This window comes from Thalia democratica, chromosome 4, assembly GCF_965202585.1.
Source record: "Thalia democratica chromosome 4, ktThaDemo2.hap1.1, whole genome shotgun sequence".
Lineage (NCBI taxonomy): Eukaryota > Metazoa > Chordata > Thaliacea > Salpida > Salpidae > Thalia > Thalia democratica.
The window spans coordinates 1,260,385-1,279,720 of NC_139168.1; the positions used below are offsets into that span (position 1 = coordinate 1,260,385).

Sequence of the window (19,336 nt, forward strand, 5' to 3'; positions counted from 1 at the left end):
TCAAACATAAGAAATAATAAAGTTCATAATTATAAAGCATAATTTTTTTTTTCAAAACAAAAACTACAATTATGGATTGATGATATATTGGGATATGGGTTTATGCTATATATATATTTAGTACATTTGTTTATAATTAACAATACAAACCACAGAGATACTTTGGTTTGAAAATAATTAAAAAGGGTAAAAACAACATAATATAGAAAATATTCACATATTTCTAAGATATTATGAACGCTTGATAATTTAATGAATATTATAAGGTTGAGAATTTTTTTAATTTCAAATACAGTAACCTCTCGCTCATTTACGCACATAGTGTCCTCTGAAAAAATGCATAAAGATACGAGAGATACCAAATATACTTACTATAATGGTTGTTTTTTGATATTGCTTCTATTTAAAAGCTTTTCTACTTTTAACAACTTGTTACTTTATTTATAATTATGAAAACAAAAAATAAAACTATAAATATATTTAAAAAATTATTTAAACTTGTATAAAATAATAATACTTGTAGAAAATTTTTACTAATTTTAATAATAAGTAGATTTTATCTTTATTTATATGCGACTTATTTGATACTTAACATTTATATTTTGTTCTACTTAGCAAATTCAATTTATTATTTAGCATTTGCTTCAATTAAGAAATGGTGTGGTGTCTATATTAAAAATTGTTTCGATAACCTTTTACAAAAATATCCATTTGGTGCTGTAATGGATTTCTTCTTTAGATGTTTATTCGTATATAGGCATATTATTTGTGTTTTAAACTCTCATTATTTCATTATTTAACACAGTCATACTTCTTTCAGAAGTTAAATCTAATCTCTTATTGTTAACAAAATTTCTGATATAATAAGGTACAACTGAATGTTTATCAATTAGTCAAGGAACATAAGTTTACAATGTCTAAAGATATAGAGAGGTGAGTTAGCATTTAAAAACATATTTTAAATTAAAAATATGCAATAAACCTAATTTGTGTAATAAAAATATTTTTAGAATTCTAAAATGCGTAACTAAACGAGAGTGCGTAACGTCACGAGTACGTAAAGATGCGAGAGTTTACATTGCTAATTACCACATCTTTCCTGGGACTAAGTAATCCTAAAAATAGACACATACGCAAAAATTAAGTCACTTAAAAAAGATGATTAAGTAGATGCATTAATTGTTAGGAGTTTATCTATGGGAACGGGTAAAATATGCTTGTATACATTTATGCACGAAGGGTCACTTTTGCACGACAGTAAAAAAATAAATAAATAATAAAAAATTAGAAATTGTAAAAAATAAGAAGATTAGTTTATAAAAAAAACAAAAAGTTATCAACCGAGGGTAAGGGTTAGGGGTAACAGTGATAGTTAATATAAAAATTAAAAGCTAGAAAAAAAATATATATTAACTAATAAAAATACAAAAAGAAAAAATAATAACCGACAGAGGGTAAGGGGTAACAAAGATAAGAAAAAATTAAAATAGTATATACCTAATAAAAATTATAAATAAAAAAAAAACAAGAAAATAACAAAATCAAGTCATAAAAAAACAAGAAAAAATATACTGACAGAGGGTAAGGGGTTATAGTGATAGAAAAAAAAAAGAATTAAAAAAAGTTTAAATTTTCCAACCCGTGCAAAAGTGTCCCTTCGTGCATATTAGATTTATAATCTTTATCTATACATGACTTTTTTAAATAAAAATGTCTTTTTCTGACTTTTCTCGGCATCAAATTTAGTTTTTAAAACTTTTTAGTCGAACTGGTATCAAGTAAATAAAAGTTATTAACAAATTAATAAATACAAAATAATTGTTCTATTGTGGAACAGAATTCTCAATGGATTAAGTTATTTAGTAATTCATGAAATATAATAAAAATTTAAAAAACGTAAATAAATTTAATTTCTGAAAAACTAATTACCATTAAATTGCTAACAAATATCTAAAAAAATACAATAAACTTAAAGTTGAATAACTTAAACTAACAATAATAAAATAACATACACTAAAAATAAATTTTTGTTTTAATTATTAGACGTTTTTCAATAACCTTTTCAACAGAAAGTTTCTTTTGAGTTTTATAACTAAAAATAAATAGACAAGAACTTATATAAACGCAAATATATATTCCATAAATTTAACACGTTTATCTTCAGAATTTAGATAAAATATCAAGCAAAGTTTATTTTAGAATGAAACTTTGAACATAAATCAAACAACTTATAAAAACACGTACTTTTCATAATTTTTCTAAAATGTTTAAATTTTCTAAAAGTGGGTAAAATGTTTAAAACCTAGTTGATAAACAAAATATAACCATTCATAATTCCTCTAATTAAAATTAATTTTTTTTTCTAATTATTAATTTCTTCTAACAAGTAACTTCTAATTATTAATTATTTATTCTTCTTCTAATTATTAATTACTAATTCTTCTAATTATTATTTTCTTCTAACAAGTAACTTCTTACACATCCGTCTCCAGAAGCTACCAACAAATTCTTTTGTTCTCTAAAAAAATTATATTTTTTAATATATTTATGAAAAACTCACAAGTTTTTTTCACAATCTGATTATTTATATGTCTTTTTTGAATTATACAACATTTATATGTTTTAACTACTTTTATCATGATTAGTTTAACTTTTTTTCTTGTGTTTTTTTTATTTATCAACCTTTATCTTTGCATATTAATAAAAAACATTACAATAATATACAAGGTTAAAGATAAGTTGTGTAAATATAGTTTCACGCCCAAAAAAAAAATACAAAACAATACAAGCTCAATATTGGGAAAATTCCCTTAACAATACAAAATTTACATTTATCTCAAGTAAAAAACACTAAAATTGAAAATAATGCATAAAACTAATTTAATTTTTCAAATAACAAATATAATAGCATCTATTAGATGTGTTGATTAGTTTTAAGTACTAGAATAATAAATATAACAAACTAATCAATTGTTATATTATATACAAACGCATCTAGTAAATCAATTTTATAATTATTTACAAATTAAACAAACTTATCAAGTGTAATGTCGAATACACAAGCATCTGAAGCTGTAAATGTGTTCAATAATTTTGCGCTTCTGCTGTTAATTAATCTTGTTGTTCCGCCTTCGGTAGATGTGACTATTTTGTCTGAATCTCCGACGAATAACAACTTTGTTATTGTCTCCTGTTTTATATTAAATTTGTTATTACTAAAAATTTTGTTTATATTTTTTTCTGAATCTCAACGAATAAATACTTTGTTATTGTCTCCTGTTTATCTGTTAATTAATTTTATAAATATGTAATTTGTTTATACCTTGTCTGAATCATTAACAAACAACAGTTTTATTATTGTCTCATGTATATTTTCTATTTTATGATAATTAGTGATAGCAAAGGAGCTCCAAATTAAATAGTTAGGTACCATGGAGCCTATGAAGTCTAGTTTCACTATATTACAAATAACTATTCGAAAGTATAAATTTAAGCGTTAGTTAAAAAAGATCCGAGCGAAATAAGCTCACTGGAATATCTAATAGTAACAAATTAAACATTATCTTTCTTTTATCACACTAAAATTATTTATAAACCCATTAACACACAGAAACATGTGTTAGTGTAATAGAGAAGTAATACTGTTTAGTTTGTTATATTTAAAATAAAAATTTATAAGTAGAACATTTTTACTGTACAACTAAAGCTAAATATCCCATATATCTGTTGAAATAGTTATACAATAGCTCATGGTTGCTAAATGATTTTGACAAATTTTCTCCAGGTTTTAAAAATTTTCCTATGTTTTTTAAAAGTAAACGTTTTTGAGTCTATTATTAGTTTTTAGTAAAATACTTTGTTAAATAGTATAACAACATTGAAAAGATACTGTAAAGCTACTTTAAATGTGTTTATTATTAAAAAATATTGATGGTGACAAATTTTTTTATCGTTATGATAGATTTTTTATGTCAAATCGAAATTTTACTAGTTAATATGTAAAAATTGTTTAAAATTCCAGGTTTTTTTTTTCAAATTTTTCAAATTCTAGGTTTCATAGCCTAAATTGTCAAATTCCAAGTTTTTCCAGGATCTAGGTTTTTTTGGCAACCCTGATAGCTGTATACAAATACATAATATTTCTTGTTTTATTTACAAAACAAAAGACTTTATGGTCAACTTATTGTTTACAAAAACAAAACAAACAATATGATTAATTTGTTTTAATTTATAATTACTTGTATTATAAATAATAAAAAACTTTGTAGTCAATTTGTTGTAGTTTAGCATTAATTTTATTTCAAAAATAATAACAAACTTTGTGATCAATTTGTTGTAGTTTAGCATTCGTTTTCATATTCCATACATAAACATTTCCGTCTTCAGAGCCAAAAACAAGAAGATATAATCTGAAAAACAGTTTGTATAAATATACTATTTACTAATTGAAAGTAATTCATTTACAAATAATAAAACCTATATAAATTTTGTTGCTTCAAAATTTTTGGGGACATCAAAAAAAAAAAAATAGCTCTTTATCAAGGAACTAGTTTTAAGAATTAAACTTGAAAACTATATTATATAACTCTAACAATAAGAAATTAATTTACTTGGTCATAATAAAATTGTTATGTTAGTATTTATTTTACTGTACACTTTAAATTTTAAAGTATGTACAACATTTCAGCTAAAAAAAATTGGTGTTAACAAATAAAAATCAAAACAAAGTTAGTATCAATAAATTAATAAACAGAGCAAATTCTGTATTAACAAATAAACAAAATTAGTTTTTAAAGATTCAAACTTGGTATTAAGATATAAAAATAAAAATACAAACTTAGTATTAACAATAACGGATTCAACACCAATAATGTCATCTAATAATATTATCATAATTTAATATATTAACTTAACAAACTTGGTATTAACAATAACGGATTCAACACCGATATTTTCTTCTAATATTTTCATCTAACAATTTAATATATTAACTAAACAAACTTGGTATTAACATTAACGGATTCAACACCGATATTTTCATCTAATAATATTATCATAATTTAATATATTAACTAAACAAACTTAGTGTTAACAATAACGGATTCAACACCAATATTTTCATCTAATAATTTAATATATTAACTAAACAAACTTAGTGTTAACATTAACGGATTCAACACCGATATTTTCATCTAATAATTTTATCATAATTTAATATATTAACTAAACAAACTTGGTATTAACAATAACGGATTCAACACCGATATTTTCATCAGATTGGTTGTGATATCTCGGTACTCTGAATGTGTGTACTATCTGTAAAAAAATATATTAATATACCTATATTAAAATTTAAACATGAAAAATTATTTTACGGTTAGGTAATTTTTAGTCGGTGGGCCAGAATTACTTATAAAAGTTGCTAATGGACTTGTAAAAAAAAGTCTTCACAGGCAGCCATAACTTAGAAATTAATTTTATATATGCAATAAAAATTAAAAAACTGTACAAAAGCAAAGATGTAATAAAAAAATTGTTTAAAAAGTATTACTGTGTACCAAAGTGAAGTTAAAAACACACTTATTACTTATTACTAAAAATCCTAGTTTCGTTGCAGAAGTTTTTGCAAGATAAAAATACATATAAATTTGCATCAAATATAAGCTACAGAACATGGTTGAGACTTTATTTTAGTCAGTTGCTATAAAAAATGATGTATTTCTTAAAGTCCATTTTCGATCTCTAAACTCTAAATCTCTAAATAAGTGATCTACCGGATTTATACTTAATTTAATTCTGGATCCGGATGGATCCTTATTTCAAAATAAGATCCGGCTGAATACTAGTTTTATAGATCCGGTAGATCACTACTCTCAATAGCTAATTAGCTTCAATCATAATAAATAAATAATAAATTCACAAACTGTAAAACTAACAATTTTGTAAAAACATTATTTTTTTGGTAGAGAAAATAATTTAATTGACCAAAATCAGCTTTAAAAAATTCAATCTTCATACAAATGACATGATGAAAATAAAACTTTTTCAGTTTTATAGACTATTAAACCATGTCAAAAAAAAATCTGCGGCCATAGAGGTACTTTTGAGCTAAAAACATACTTTTTTAAATTACAATTAGAAAAAGCTATGTGTTAAGATTCACATTTCACTAGTGCTTTAAGTTTTTTAGTTAATAGAAATAGTTTAAATAAGTGCAACCTGCTGATTTTTTTTTTAAATGTGGCAACTTTTTATATGAAAATTAGTAATTTATAAATTGCTGCCTTATTTTAATTAGCAACAGATACAAACACAATAATTAAACAACCTTCCAGTATTAGAAATGATAGTTATTTAAATTATAAAGATATAATGAAACATATAACCTTTTCTGTATTATGTTTCAATACATACTAAAACTAAAATTATTAATTTAACGTAAGAACTTTTCCAGTACTGGAATTAATAAATATTTAAATTGAAAATAACCAAACATAACGACCATCCATGTATTAGAATTGACGACTATTTGAAATAAAATAAGTAAATTTAAATTCATACCTTTCCAGTATTAGAATTGATAACTTTACAGCTGCCATCACCCGATGCAGATACAAGATTCGTTCCTTTGTCATCGTCGTATATCAACATTCTTACATCTTTATTGTGTGATTCTCTACCTAAATGTATAGGTTAGTTCGGATGGAGGAATTTAAAATTGTAAAACATTTTAAAGTTTTCAAAACATTATATTTTTGTAAGAAGTCTGGGAAATTTTATTAGAACTTTAAAAATTTACTCTTAACTTTTTCCAAGTTGTTTTAAAATATAGATTTTAATTGAAAACATAGCGGTTTCTATTCAAATAAAATTTTCAGTAAGTTTTAACATTAAATTTATTCTATACTCAAGGAACAACTCCTCGAAACTAAATTTCTTAAGACTGGATACTTAAGAAATATTTAAGTCGTGAATACCTTTGTTTTCAAGGCCATTTAAGAAACTTTAAGGGCCATAATCTTTGAAGGAGCCAAATGGAGGGCGTGATTAGTAAAGAGACTAAAAGGAAGTAACATTAAACCCTAATTTTTCTGGAGTTAATGATAAAGAGAAAAATAAAAAGTTCGGAATTTTAATACTTACTTTAGATCAGGGCTTTTCAAAGTGGACCACTTAAGAAAATCAGGGGGCTCTAAGGCTTTAGTTTAAAACTTTAGAGCGATATATTTGCGAGTGGTGATGAAAAGAAAAAAAAAAACCTTAGGGTTTTTTTTTAGAGGGGACAATAATCGTATGAATTTCTTCAAAGAGGGCTTTATACAGAAAAGTTTGGGAAACCCTGGTTTAAACAAAATAACTTTAAAATATTTTTACATTCAAACTTTGTAAAGAGCCTTTAGTTCATGACTTTTTGAGAGTAAATTATATTAAAATTAAATACTAATATAGTCAAACCTTCAGTAAATGAGTGAATAACTTGTTGAGATTGGAGATCGTATATTCTGATAATTATAAATACTAATATTTCAAACCTTTAGTAAATGAGTGAATAACTTGTTGTGATTGAAGATCGTATATTCTGATAATTATAAATACTAATATGTTCAAACCTTCAGTAAATGAGTGAATAACTTGTTGGGATTGGAGATCGTATATTCTGATAATTATAAATACTAATATTTCAAACCTTTAGTAAATGAGTGAATAACTTGTTGTGATTGAAGATCGTATATTCTGATAATTATAAATACTAATATGTTCAAACCTTTAGTAAATGAGTGAATAACTTGTTGAGATTGGAGGTCGTATATTCTGATAATTATAAATACTAATATTTCAAACCTTTAGTAAATGAGTGAATAACTTGTTGTGATTGGATATCGTATATTCTGATAATTATAAATACTAATATGTTCAAACCTTTAGTAAAAGAGTGAATAACTTGTTGAGATTGGAGATCGTATATTCTGATAATTATAAATACTAATATTTCAAAACTTTAGTAAAAGAGTGAATAACTTGTTGAGATTGAAGATCGTATATTCTGATAATTATAAATACTAATATGTTCAAACCTTTAGTAAATGAGTGAATAACTTGTTGTGACTGAAGATCGTATATTCTGATAATTATATATACTAATATTTCAAACCTTTAGTAAATGAGTGAATAACTTGTTGAGATTGAAGATCGTATATTCTGATAATTATAAATACTAATATTTCAAACCTTTAGTAAAAGAGTGAATAACTTGTTGAGATTGAAGATCGTATATTCTGATAATTATATATACTAATATGTTCAAACCTTTAGTAAAAGAGTGAATGATTTGTTGAGATTGAAGATCGTATATTCTGATAATTATAAATACTAATATGTTCAAACCTTTAGTAAATGAGTGAATGACTTGTTGGGATTGAAGATCGTATATTCTGATAATTATAAATACTAATATTTCAAACCTTTAGTAAATGAGTGAATAACTTGTTGAGATTGGAGATCGTATATTCTGATAATTATAAATACTAATATGTTCAAACCTTTAGTAAAAGAGTGAATAACTTGTTGAGATTGAAGATCGTATATTCTGATAATTATATATACTAATATTTCAAACCTTTAGTAAATGAGTGAATGACTTGTTGAGATTGGAGATCGTATATTCTGATAATTATAAATACTAATATTTCAAACCTTTAGTAAAAGAGTAAATAACTTGTTGTGATTGAAGATCGTATATTCTGATAATTATAAATACTAATATTTCAAACCTTTAGTAAAAGAGTAAATAACTTGTTGTGATTGAAGATCGTATATTCTGATAATTATAAATACTAATATTTCAAACCTTTAGTAAAAGAGTGAATAACTTGTTGAGATTGGAGATCGTATATTCTGATAATTATAAATACTAATATGTTCAAACCTTCAGTAAATGAGTGAATAACTTGTTGGGATTGGAGATCGTATATTCTGATAATTATAAATACTAATATGTTCAAACCTTTAGTAAATGAGTGAATAACTCGTTGAGATTGTAGATCGTATATTCTGATAATTATAAATACTAATATGTTCAAACCTTTAGTAAAAGAGTGAATGATTTGTTGAGATTGAAGATCGTATATTCTGATAATTATAAATACTAATATGTTCAAACCTTTAGTAAAAGAGTGAATGACTTGTTGTGATTGGAGATCGTATATTCTGATAATTATAAATACTAATATTTCAAACCTTTAGTAAATGAGTGAATAACTTGTTGAGATTGGAGATCGTATATTCTGATGATTATAAATACTAATATTTCAAACCTTTAGTAAATGAGTGAATAACTTGTTGTGATTGGAGATCGTATATTCTGATGCTTCCATCTTCATATCCGAATGCTGCGTGTCTCCCAGCTGGATGAACCACACCAGCCTTGCATGCCGTGTTATGAGACTGGTAAATTAATAGTACGTTAGATTTAAGTGCAGTGTTGTGAGACTGATAAGTTAATAATATTATATGTTTTGATATTAAGAAACAAATAATAAATTGCATATTTGCATAATAAAGACTTGAAAAAATAAATTTAAAAAAAACAGTATGTTAGATTTAAGTGCAGTGTTGTGAGACTGTACAGTTAGTAGTTTGTTAAATTTGGCGGCAAAAGTTGAAATAAGGCGGGAATATAAAAATTATTTTTCTACAAATAAACCCTAGTGGGTATGTAATAACTCATACAAATATAAAAACTAACATATGAAAATATATTAAAAACTAACACATGAGAATATACAAAAGGATTGCCAGAGGTTTTTGAGAAAAAGGTTTATGTCTATTTTTAGTAAAAATTAAGTTCAAGGCATAAAACTATCTTAAACAATACAACAAAATTAAAAAGATACTTTAAAGCTACTTAAATGTGTTTTTTAATAAAAAAAAGATAACAAGAAAGAAATATCTTTATAACAGTTTTTTTTTTTTGTCAAATCAAAATTCATTACTTGACATGTTAAAATTGGTTAAAACTCAAGGTTTTTTTTTTCTAAAATTCCAGGTTTTTGGCAACCCTGATACAATAACTAATAGATGTATATAATAATAATATAATATATATATAATAATAAATAATATAATAATAAAAAGATATGAGAATGTATAACAACTAATACAAATATAAAAACTAATATATGATACTATATAATAATTAATAAAATATATTATATGTCAATATATTATAAATGAATTCAATAATTAAAGCTTACATAGAAAAACTTTCTCTCCCCACTAGGGACTTTCCACAAATAAACTTCCCCTGAAGTGAGACCGCACAAAATGGCGTTTGTCAATGGATGCCAGCAAGACCACTGTTGAAAAAATAATTAATGTACTAATTATTTTGACAAGTTAATTATTTTAGATATTAGTTTTCCCTTTGACCAAAAAAAAAGTATTATTAAATAAAGTATTAGTTTCAACAATTGACTAAATATATTCAAGTTTAAATTATCTACAACTTTAAATATTTAATTAGTAAATTAAAATATTAACGTTTACTTGTATGATAAATAATTTTAAAGTTCAAGCATATAACTTTGTTGTTAGGTCAATGAGTGTATGGCACTTTTGTACTTAACAAAACATTTCCATAATTAAATTATAAGATGTGTATCTTATTACGGTTACTAAATACAATTTATAGTAGATTTGTTTATACAAATTAATTATGTTTTTTAATTTTAACAAACTTCTACATCACTTTCACACAATTGTATGATACTTTTATACTTTTTGAAACACTTATAAGTTACACTGTAAGTGATGATATTTATTACATTTACTAGTTAAGACCAACTGATTTTTCTTAAAGTTCTAAGAAATTTGAATTAAAACATCACCCAAAATGAACAGTCAACAAACTTCAACATCGCCTTCACAATCAAGCTGGCAAAGGAGTTTTTTTTCTTCAACTTTCCAAACTTGCACTAAACCGGCCATATCCACAGTGGCTAATAATTTGCCGTCCTTGTTAAACATTGTGAACAATACTGAATCGGTGTGGCCTGTTTTTATAAGTTCAGTATTAATAACAAGTCACATCAACTGTTTTGATAAGTTTAATATCAATAATAAGTCGTATCTACAGTAGCTAGTAATTTGCTGTCTTTATTGAACATTGTAAACAATACTGAATCAGTGTGACCTGTTTTTGGTGTAGTTACTTGAATTTAAAATTACCAATAACTTTATTATTTATTGTTTAAGCTACCATTAAGTTTACAATGATAGCTAATATAGAATGAGTTTAAAATAAATCGATTATTTCCACAAAATCCCAGCTAAATTTCCTGACCATTTGATTTAATTGATAATAAGTATCAAACATGAATAAATTTACTAACCAGTGCACTCGAGTTCGATTTTCATGGTTTCCAGATCCCACAGATAGGCCTTCTCATCAGAACCACCACTTGCTACCAAGTTTGTGTGAGTTGGGTGGGTTGCTACGTTGAACACCTCATTTACGTGGTCATCCTCAGCCTTGTTAACTCCTGTTGAAAAAAATAAAACTAATAAGTTGCACACTACATAAACCAGTTCTTCTTTATTAAATCTACTTGGGTAGAAAATAGTTATAAAAAAAGGTTATACAATGTAAACTTCATTTACATTTTTACTTTTTCATATTTAAGCCAGAGACGGGGGGATATTTAAAACGTTTTAGTCTTATTTTTTTCATAAACAACCAAGCTTCTTGTTGCATTCCACAGTTTTTAAAAATTCAAAGCATTTTTTGAGACATAAGTAATCAAAGTTGGAGACTTTCATTGCTTTATATTGAAGGAGAAAAAAGAATATTTCAGGGTTGCCACTCTTTGAGTCAAAAAAACTGTCTTGAGTGACCTTAAACTGTCCAGAGTCATCCTGAGTTTTTGAACCCTTAAACATTTTTAAAATCCATATAAAATAATATTTTTAGATCGGTTATAAAAACTAAAATATTAACACTGGAACAACTAAATCTAAATCAAGATTTATAAAATACCTCGAGTGAGATTTTTAAAAATCTAAAAACTAACCTGAGTTTTTTATAAAAAACCAAACTGCAGTGAGTCATCCAAAGTTATAAAAAAAAAATTCAAACTAGCCGGAGTTATCCTGCAAATTTCCAACTTTCAAACTGTCCTGAGTAATTCTGAATATCTCAAGTATGTGGCAAACTTGTATTTTACTAAAATTCTATTTCCTCCCACAACTTTTGAGCAACTGTTCTTAAACTTTCATAATTTAAAAGAAGTGATGTATGGAACATTTAATTAAAAAAAAAATTCAAAAATATACAAACAAATGTTTTTTTTATTACTTGAAAAAATTTTCTGAATATTTCAAGGAACACTTCTTGAAAATTTGATGTATTTATTCCAAAAACTGAAGGAGATATATATACATACATATACAGGGTTGCCAAAGATTTTTGAGAAATTTCCTTATGTTTTTTGAATATTTCTAGGTTTTAAAAAGTTCAAGTTTTTGGGTTTAATTTTAGTATAAAATTTAGTAAAGGTAAAAACTATCTTAATTAGTATTACAACATTAAAAAGATACTGTAAAGTTGCTTTTAATGTGTTTTTTATTAATAAAAAAAATTTGATAAGAATTTTCTTTAATCAATATGATAGAAGTTTTGGTCAATTTAAAATTTCTTTATTGAACCTGTAAAAATTCTTTAAAATTCCAGGTTTTTAAGTGATTATTGTTCAAATTTGTCCTTATAATTTCTCCTTATTTCTTCGTTAATTCAAGGCTTTTTAAGCCTAAACTGTCAAATCATATGATTTTTGGCAACCCTGTAATTACTGATTTTTATTTATTGGCCGTTTTAGTTTTCTCTTGAGCGGATACATTTTTAGACTAAATAAAACTTTTGTATACAAAGATTTTATATTGTACAGCAGACAATTTGTTATAACTTTAAAAAAGTATTTGAAATTGAGTCAAATAGTATAAAAATTAAAACTGTGGTATTATATAAGTTTATTTTTAATTGTTTCATACCACAGTGAGCTTTAAAAGTTTTCTTAAATTTCAGGTTTTTCCAGGTTTTATTTTGCCTTATTTGTCAAACTCCAGGCTTTTCCAGGAGGTTTTACTAAGCCTGTATTATATAACTTAAATTTAAATTGTAACAAACCACAATGTGCTTCAAAAGTCTGCAAGCTGTTGTCAACTATTTCTAATAATTTAAATTGCAACAAACCACAATGTGCTTCAAAAGTCTGCAGGCTATTGTCAACTATTTCTAATAATTTAAATTGCAACAAACCACAATGTGCTTCAAAAGTCTGCAGGCTGTTGTCAACTATTTCTGGTGCCACTTCTTCATCTGCATCTGCTTCATTTGCGTCATCTTCTGAACACAATGTTGTTTATTAATATTATATTTCTAATGTAGATACAAACTTAAGTTTACAAAATGCTAAAAGATGCATGGAACCAGATTTTAAAAGTTTTTAATTAAAAGAATTGCAAGTATTTGGTTCATTGTTTATTTGAAACTTACTTAGAGTTTAATCAAAAAAGTTTTAAAGCAATTTTTAATGCTTTAATCTAGCCTTATAGTTAAAAGCAAAAACATTTCTGGTAAGTTAAAATGTAGTTTAATTAAAAACCATAGAACTTTTTTATTTATTTAAAAATACATACAGATAGATTTTACAGCACATTATGTAAAAATGAGGCTAACTAAAGCTCAAGTTTGATTTATCCAAATAACATGACTTTATCTGATATTCAAACTATTAACTTGAACTGTATTTAAAGTATAATTTACTCAAAATAAAAATTTTAAGTAATTTAGCAAACTTTAATTTACAAAATAACTAAATACAAAAACAAATACTACTAAGAAATAAGAGTAAAAAATTATTATACTTAATCAATGCATTAGTAAAGAAATACTTAATGCTCAATTCAGAATATATTTGTACAGCCAACAAATTCAAAATGAATAGCTTAACTTAATATCATATACGAACTTTGAATCTGTTGATACTTAAATGATATAATAATATGTACCAATAAAATATCAAACAGTTAAAGTTGTTGTAATTGATAACTATCAATAAACAGCTTCATGTGTAAGTATCAGTCACTCAAGCATAAATACTACTCAAACAGTTTTTCAATTAGTTAAATTAATGCATCCAGTTTATCTATTTGATAAGCAAAAGTTAGTTGAAAGCAAATTTAACTTTTGCAAAAAATTCAACTAAAAAATTGAAAGCTGTTTATACTTATTTTTAGCCTCAATTAATATTTTTTAAATACAAAATAATTGATTAATTTTTAACAAGCCAATGAAGAAAAATGGATCCACCAGCTGAGAAGTTTAATTGTAAAATCATTTTGTTTAAATAAACCTTGAATCATCTCTTCATCAAAATTTTCTTCTTTATTTTCAGTTTCTTGTTTATTTTGTCCCATTTCCATTGGAGTTTCATCGTGATCCATATTTTCCATGTTTACTTAAAAATTACCTTAATTCTGTTTGTTAAATATATTAGTAAATATTAATGAGTGTAGTTTGAAAATTTTGATTGAGATGGATGTATGTTTTACAAGATGTAATAGTAGTACAATAAATATATTTATACAAACTTTATTTTATGAGATTAAAGCACACTTTGAGTCATAAAAACTGCCTTGAGTAATCCTGAGTTTTTTAAATCCTTAAAAAAAAGTTTTTTTTTTTCCTTTGGCCCAAACTACTTATACCTCATGTTCATTCTCCTTCTTGACAACTAAAATAAAGGTTGTATGTTTATGCTTCTGCATTAGATGTTCACTAAACTTGTGATAAATACTGTTTTTGAAGATTTAAAATTAAAACTGAGATTTATCGATTGAAAATAAAAAACTAAATTTGTGGATATTTTTATGTAGCCATGTTTGTTAACTTTATATATATATTAAAAAAAAAACTTGATATTTTAATTGACTAACTTTAATCTTACCACAAAAAGTAATCACTTAAATGTACATATATTAACTTCTAACTTTAAATAAAATTAAACAGTATAAAATAAACTTAAATAATGATAAATATTTATTTCAGATTTAAAACAAAACTACAATATTATTTATAAGATTAGTGAAGAACTAGCCCCAGGCTAAAAAAAATAATTAAGTCAATACAAAATCAATAAAAATCATGTTTTTGAACAAAATTAGTTAAAAACAAGGTGGTCAGTGGTTTTTGAGTAATTTCTTCCAGATTTTGAAAGTATATGTTTTTGGGTCTATTTTATTCTAAAACTAAATTTAAGGTAAAAAACTGAGTAACATAGTTTATCAACTTCGAAAAGATACTGTAAACCTACTTTAATTTTTTTTAATTAAAAATTTTTTGATGATGACAAAAACTTTTTTTCTTTATGATGGATTTTTTGAGTCAAATCAAAATGTTACTACTTAACATGTATAAATTGTTTAAAATTATAGATTTTTTAGTGATTTTTGTTCAAAATTCTAGGTTCTTCTACGTTTTTTTAGCCTAAATTGTCAAACTTCAGCTTTTTCCAGAATTACAAGTTTAGTGGCCTTCCTGAATATAAAGCGAAAAATATTGAAATTAGATCAACTAAATCTCATTTTAGATCATGAAAAAAATTCTGTTCTGAGACTTAGAAAATCTTAAAACTTTCCTAAGATTTTTAGCAGAAAACTAACACTGTCCTGAGTCATCCTTATTTGAAAAAAAAAAATCAAAATATTCTGAGTACTATGAGTAGGTAGCAACCCTGTGGTGTATAAAACACAACTTTTGAGAAACTTCTTCCAGGTTTTCTGAATTTCTTCAGGTTTTTGAAAATACAAGTTTTTGGGTATATTTTTGGTTGAAAACCAAGTTTAAAGTAAAAAACTTTATTAAATGGTATAACAACATTAATAAAAACATTTTGATAACAACGAATAAATTAAAACTATTAAAGTTATTTTTTTGTTGAAAATATTTGAAAACATACTACTTAAGGGTATAGAAGAGAGGAGCATGGTTGCCACAGATCTAGCTGAGAAAAATTTCCTGACTTTTCTTAGTCTAAACTCTTAGTTAAACTTATTCTTATATACATAATCAAACACTTGAAACAATATAAATATTCCAATCTTATTTTTTAAGGGTTAAAACAACAGTTTTTTTTTGATGAATTCAATCATCTAACTTCCATAACATCACTTGAACCATATGTGTATGATTGATGTATTTGCAATAAAGAGCTCTATCAGCAAAATACTTGTATTTTCCAACTTGATGCAGTTCAAGTTTTTATGTATACATATAATCTTTAACTATTCTTCTGGATGTAATAGTTTCACATTTCATACTGTTTTCAAGCATAGCTTTGTTTATACTTAAATTAGTTCGACCTCAGCCTGGTCAGTGTGCAACACAAATAATGGTTGCAACAACTTTACAATAGAAGATTTGGCAGGAAATTTTAATGTTTCTATTTAGAACTGGTCCAAACAATCTTCCTTTTGCTTAGAGCTCTTGAACTTTAATGCACTCATTGGACAATTTACCACAAAATTTTTGGTTATGATTAACTTTAGGTGGACACCAATATCGAAGTGAAATTCAATGTACAGGAATTTTTCAGATTTATTTTAAATAATTTTCAGTTTTGTTTCGCCCTGCTTATGTACTTATACTACTTAATGCAACTTTAGATGACTCTTCAACTGTATAATATAATACTATACTAATCTATAATTTCAGATGACTCTTCAACAGTGTCATTTCAACATTGCAACTTTAAAGCTATTTTTTATTCTTTTAGTATTATGATTTATGTAGGTTACAGATTGCTGTGAATTAATTATAAAAATTAATTTGGTCTTTAGGCCTTATTTAAATCTAATGATAGTGTCATTTCAACTAAGTGTCATTTCAAATTATATTTTACATTAATAGATAATGTATAATGTTTATGTAGGTTAAATATTTCTTAGTTGTAATGACACTATAGTTAGATTTAAATAAGGCCTAAAGACCAACTTAATTTTTATAATTAATTCACAGTGGTATTTAACCTACATAAACCATAAAACTAAAAGAATAAAAAATAGTTTAAAGTCGCATTGTTGAAATGACACTATTATATACAGTTGAAGAGTCACCTAAAATTACATTCAGTAGTATAAGTATACTTTCAAAATAAAACTGAAAATTATTTAAAAGAAAGCTGAAAAATTCCTGTATATTGAATTATACTTCGATATTGGTGCCCACCTAAAGTTAATCATAACCAAATTTTTTAATGTCAGTATCACCTTCAGAGTTGGAGCACATTTTTTACTATGTTAAGGAGTGCACAATGTTGGCAAAACACTTAACAACAATTGTGACTCCTATTTTTTTCAAGGCTATGCGGATTTATTTAGGCATGGCATATTTATAGATGCAACTACAGTATTCTTTAAAAATAAATTTTAATTAGAATGTTTAGTTAAGGTTTAAATCAACTTTATCAATTGAGGAAATATTAAGCTTTATTTTTGTTACTGCATATTTAAATGTTACCTCATAGCTAATTTTAAGTTAATAAAACTATTTAAATATTAAATATAAAGTGTGATCAGGCTGATTCAAAAGATTTAGTTTATTAAAAACTACTGTAGTCTTGTTTTTGTAATACTATTTAAATTATTTTTTTAATATTTACAGTCTTATTTATTTTTATGCTTCACTTAATATACATATGTTGTAAAATGTTCAACATTTAAAACTTACTATATTGCTGCAGTTCTAAGGTCGCTTCGGATTGGCAAATGTTTTACTTATTTTCATTAAGTTTAAAAGATATAACATTTTTCGGTTTTTTATTATATATTTAGGTGAGGTGGGTTGAGGATGAAGGTCTAGATTAAAAATTTGGGTAAGGTGGGTTAGGGATAAGGGTATATATGTTCTTAGTATTCTACTGTATAATCAATTTACCTAGTTTACATAAATTTACATAATGTTATGTATAAAAACACTTACAAATTTTACAAGTACAGCCGACCCCACTAAATGGCTCAAAAGGTTTACGGAGTTATCGCAGCTCTCGTACATGGATCCGACTGTAATTTAAAGGTGTTTTTCCTAATATTTGCTGAGTCAGCAAAAAATATTTTTATCTTTTTTAAAATTTATACCCTTATTCCAAACTCACCTATTGTTTACAATATCTATTACTTAAACCACAAAATTAAACTTAGTTGCATTACATTATCCTTTTTTCCTCACTTCAGTTATAAATTATATGTGAAATAAAAATAAAGAATTTAAAAAAATATCGCTCTATCTGAAATCCTTTATTATTTAAGTTCCAATTGTCTTACACTTTAAGTCTTTAAGGCTTACTTTTATAATGTTTGTTACCCTTTAATACATTACTAGAATATTAATTGAAGAATTATAATTTACACATTAAAAACACTTATAGTTATAATTTGAAATAACTTTTAGTGATGAGCGTATGGAATACTTGGAATAGTGAATTTTAAGTTTAAGCTTTGCTATGTACAAATAAAATGTACTTGTATTTGTTTGAGTGTTCATACAGGATTGCTACATATTTAGGCTTCTTCGGATAATTAAGATTAGTTTGAACTTTATTTAAATTCATGTTGACTTAGGCTTGTTTAAAATATTTTTGTGCTAAATTCAGGCTATTTTGGGTATTTTTCTAAACCGCAGCACAGTTTTAGATACTTAAAATCTCTGTTTTTCTTGAAAAATTGTATTTTTACTAAGCCCTTTTGTTAATTGTTTTGGTATCTTAAGGTTTTAAAGCTTGATTAACAGTAGTACTTTTTGTTATTTTACTTCTACTACATTTTCTTAACAACTTAGGCTGACTCAAATTAGTTTGGTCTAACTCTAGCTAGTTTTTGGTCTCACTGGCTGGCTTATTTTGTCTCAAAGAGTTGCAACCCTGTTTATATCAGCTGATTATACATGTTTTATAATATTTCATAATATGTTCATTTACAGCACAAAAATTTTTGATTACTTTATTAGTTTCTAAATCAAATTTACTTAAAAAAATCAAATCTGAAAAAAAAAATAATTTTAATAGAAATAAAAGCTAGATGAGCAATTTTTCTGTGTTTTAGAATTTCTGTTGTTCATAAAAGTCAAAATACATAATTTAAATTTTGAAAGGAATAACCAGTATTGTATTGAAAAATATTCTTTGATGAAGAAGCAAGTTTAGATTCTAGAGAAATTTTGTTTTAAATGGTTAAATATTTCATTTTTGAATACTAGATAATATAACTAATTAATATTGCTACACTC

At 24.9% G+C, this 19,336-nt stretch overlaps 1 protein-coding gene across 2 annotated transcripts; it reads right to left on the reverse strand.

Annotated features, from left to right (window-relative positions):
* Positions 1-2,192: 2,192 nt before the first annotated feature.
* Positions 2,193-14,534, reverse strand: LOC145834740 (angio-associated migratory cell protein-like). Of its 2 annotated transcripts, none has more exons than XM_082942248.1 (11): positions 14,409-14,534; positions 13,313-13,396; positions 11,391-11,540; positions 10,909-11,051; positions 10,254-10,355; positions 9,315-9,444; positions 6,562-6,680; positions 5,234-5,316; positions 4,319-4,409; positions 3,036-3,190; positions 2,193-2,518 (listed from the first exon to the last, which is right to left on the reverse strand). In XM_082942248.1, the coding sequence occupies exons 1-11, from the start codon at positions 14,506-14,508 to the stop codon at positions 2,443-2,445; spliced, it is 1,233 nt and encodes a 410-aa protein (XP_082798374.1). In that variant the 5' UTR covers positions 14,509-14,534; the 3' UTR covers positions 2,193-2,442. The 2 variants fall into 2 exon arrangements, with proteins under 2 accessions (XP_082798374.1, XP_082798373.1); XM_082942247.1 differs by having other exon boundaries at positions 13,313-13,399; positions 14,409-14,532.
* Between the last annotated feature and the right edge of the window lie 4,802 nt (positions 14,535-19,336).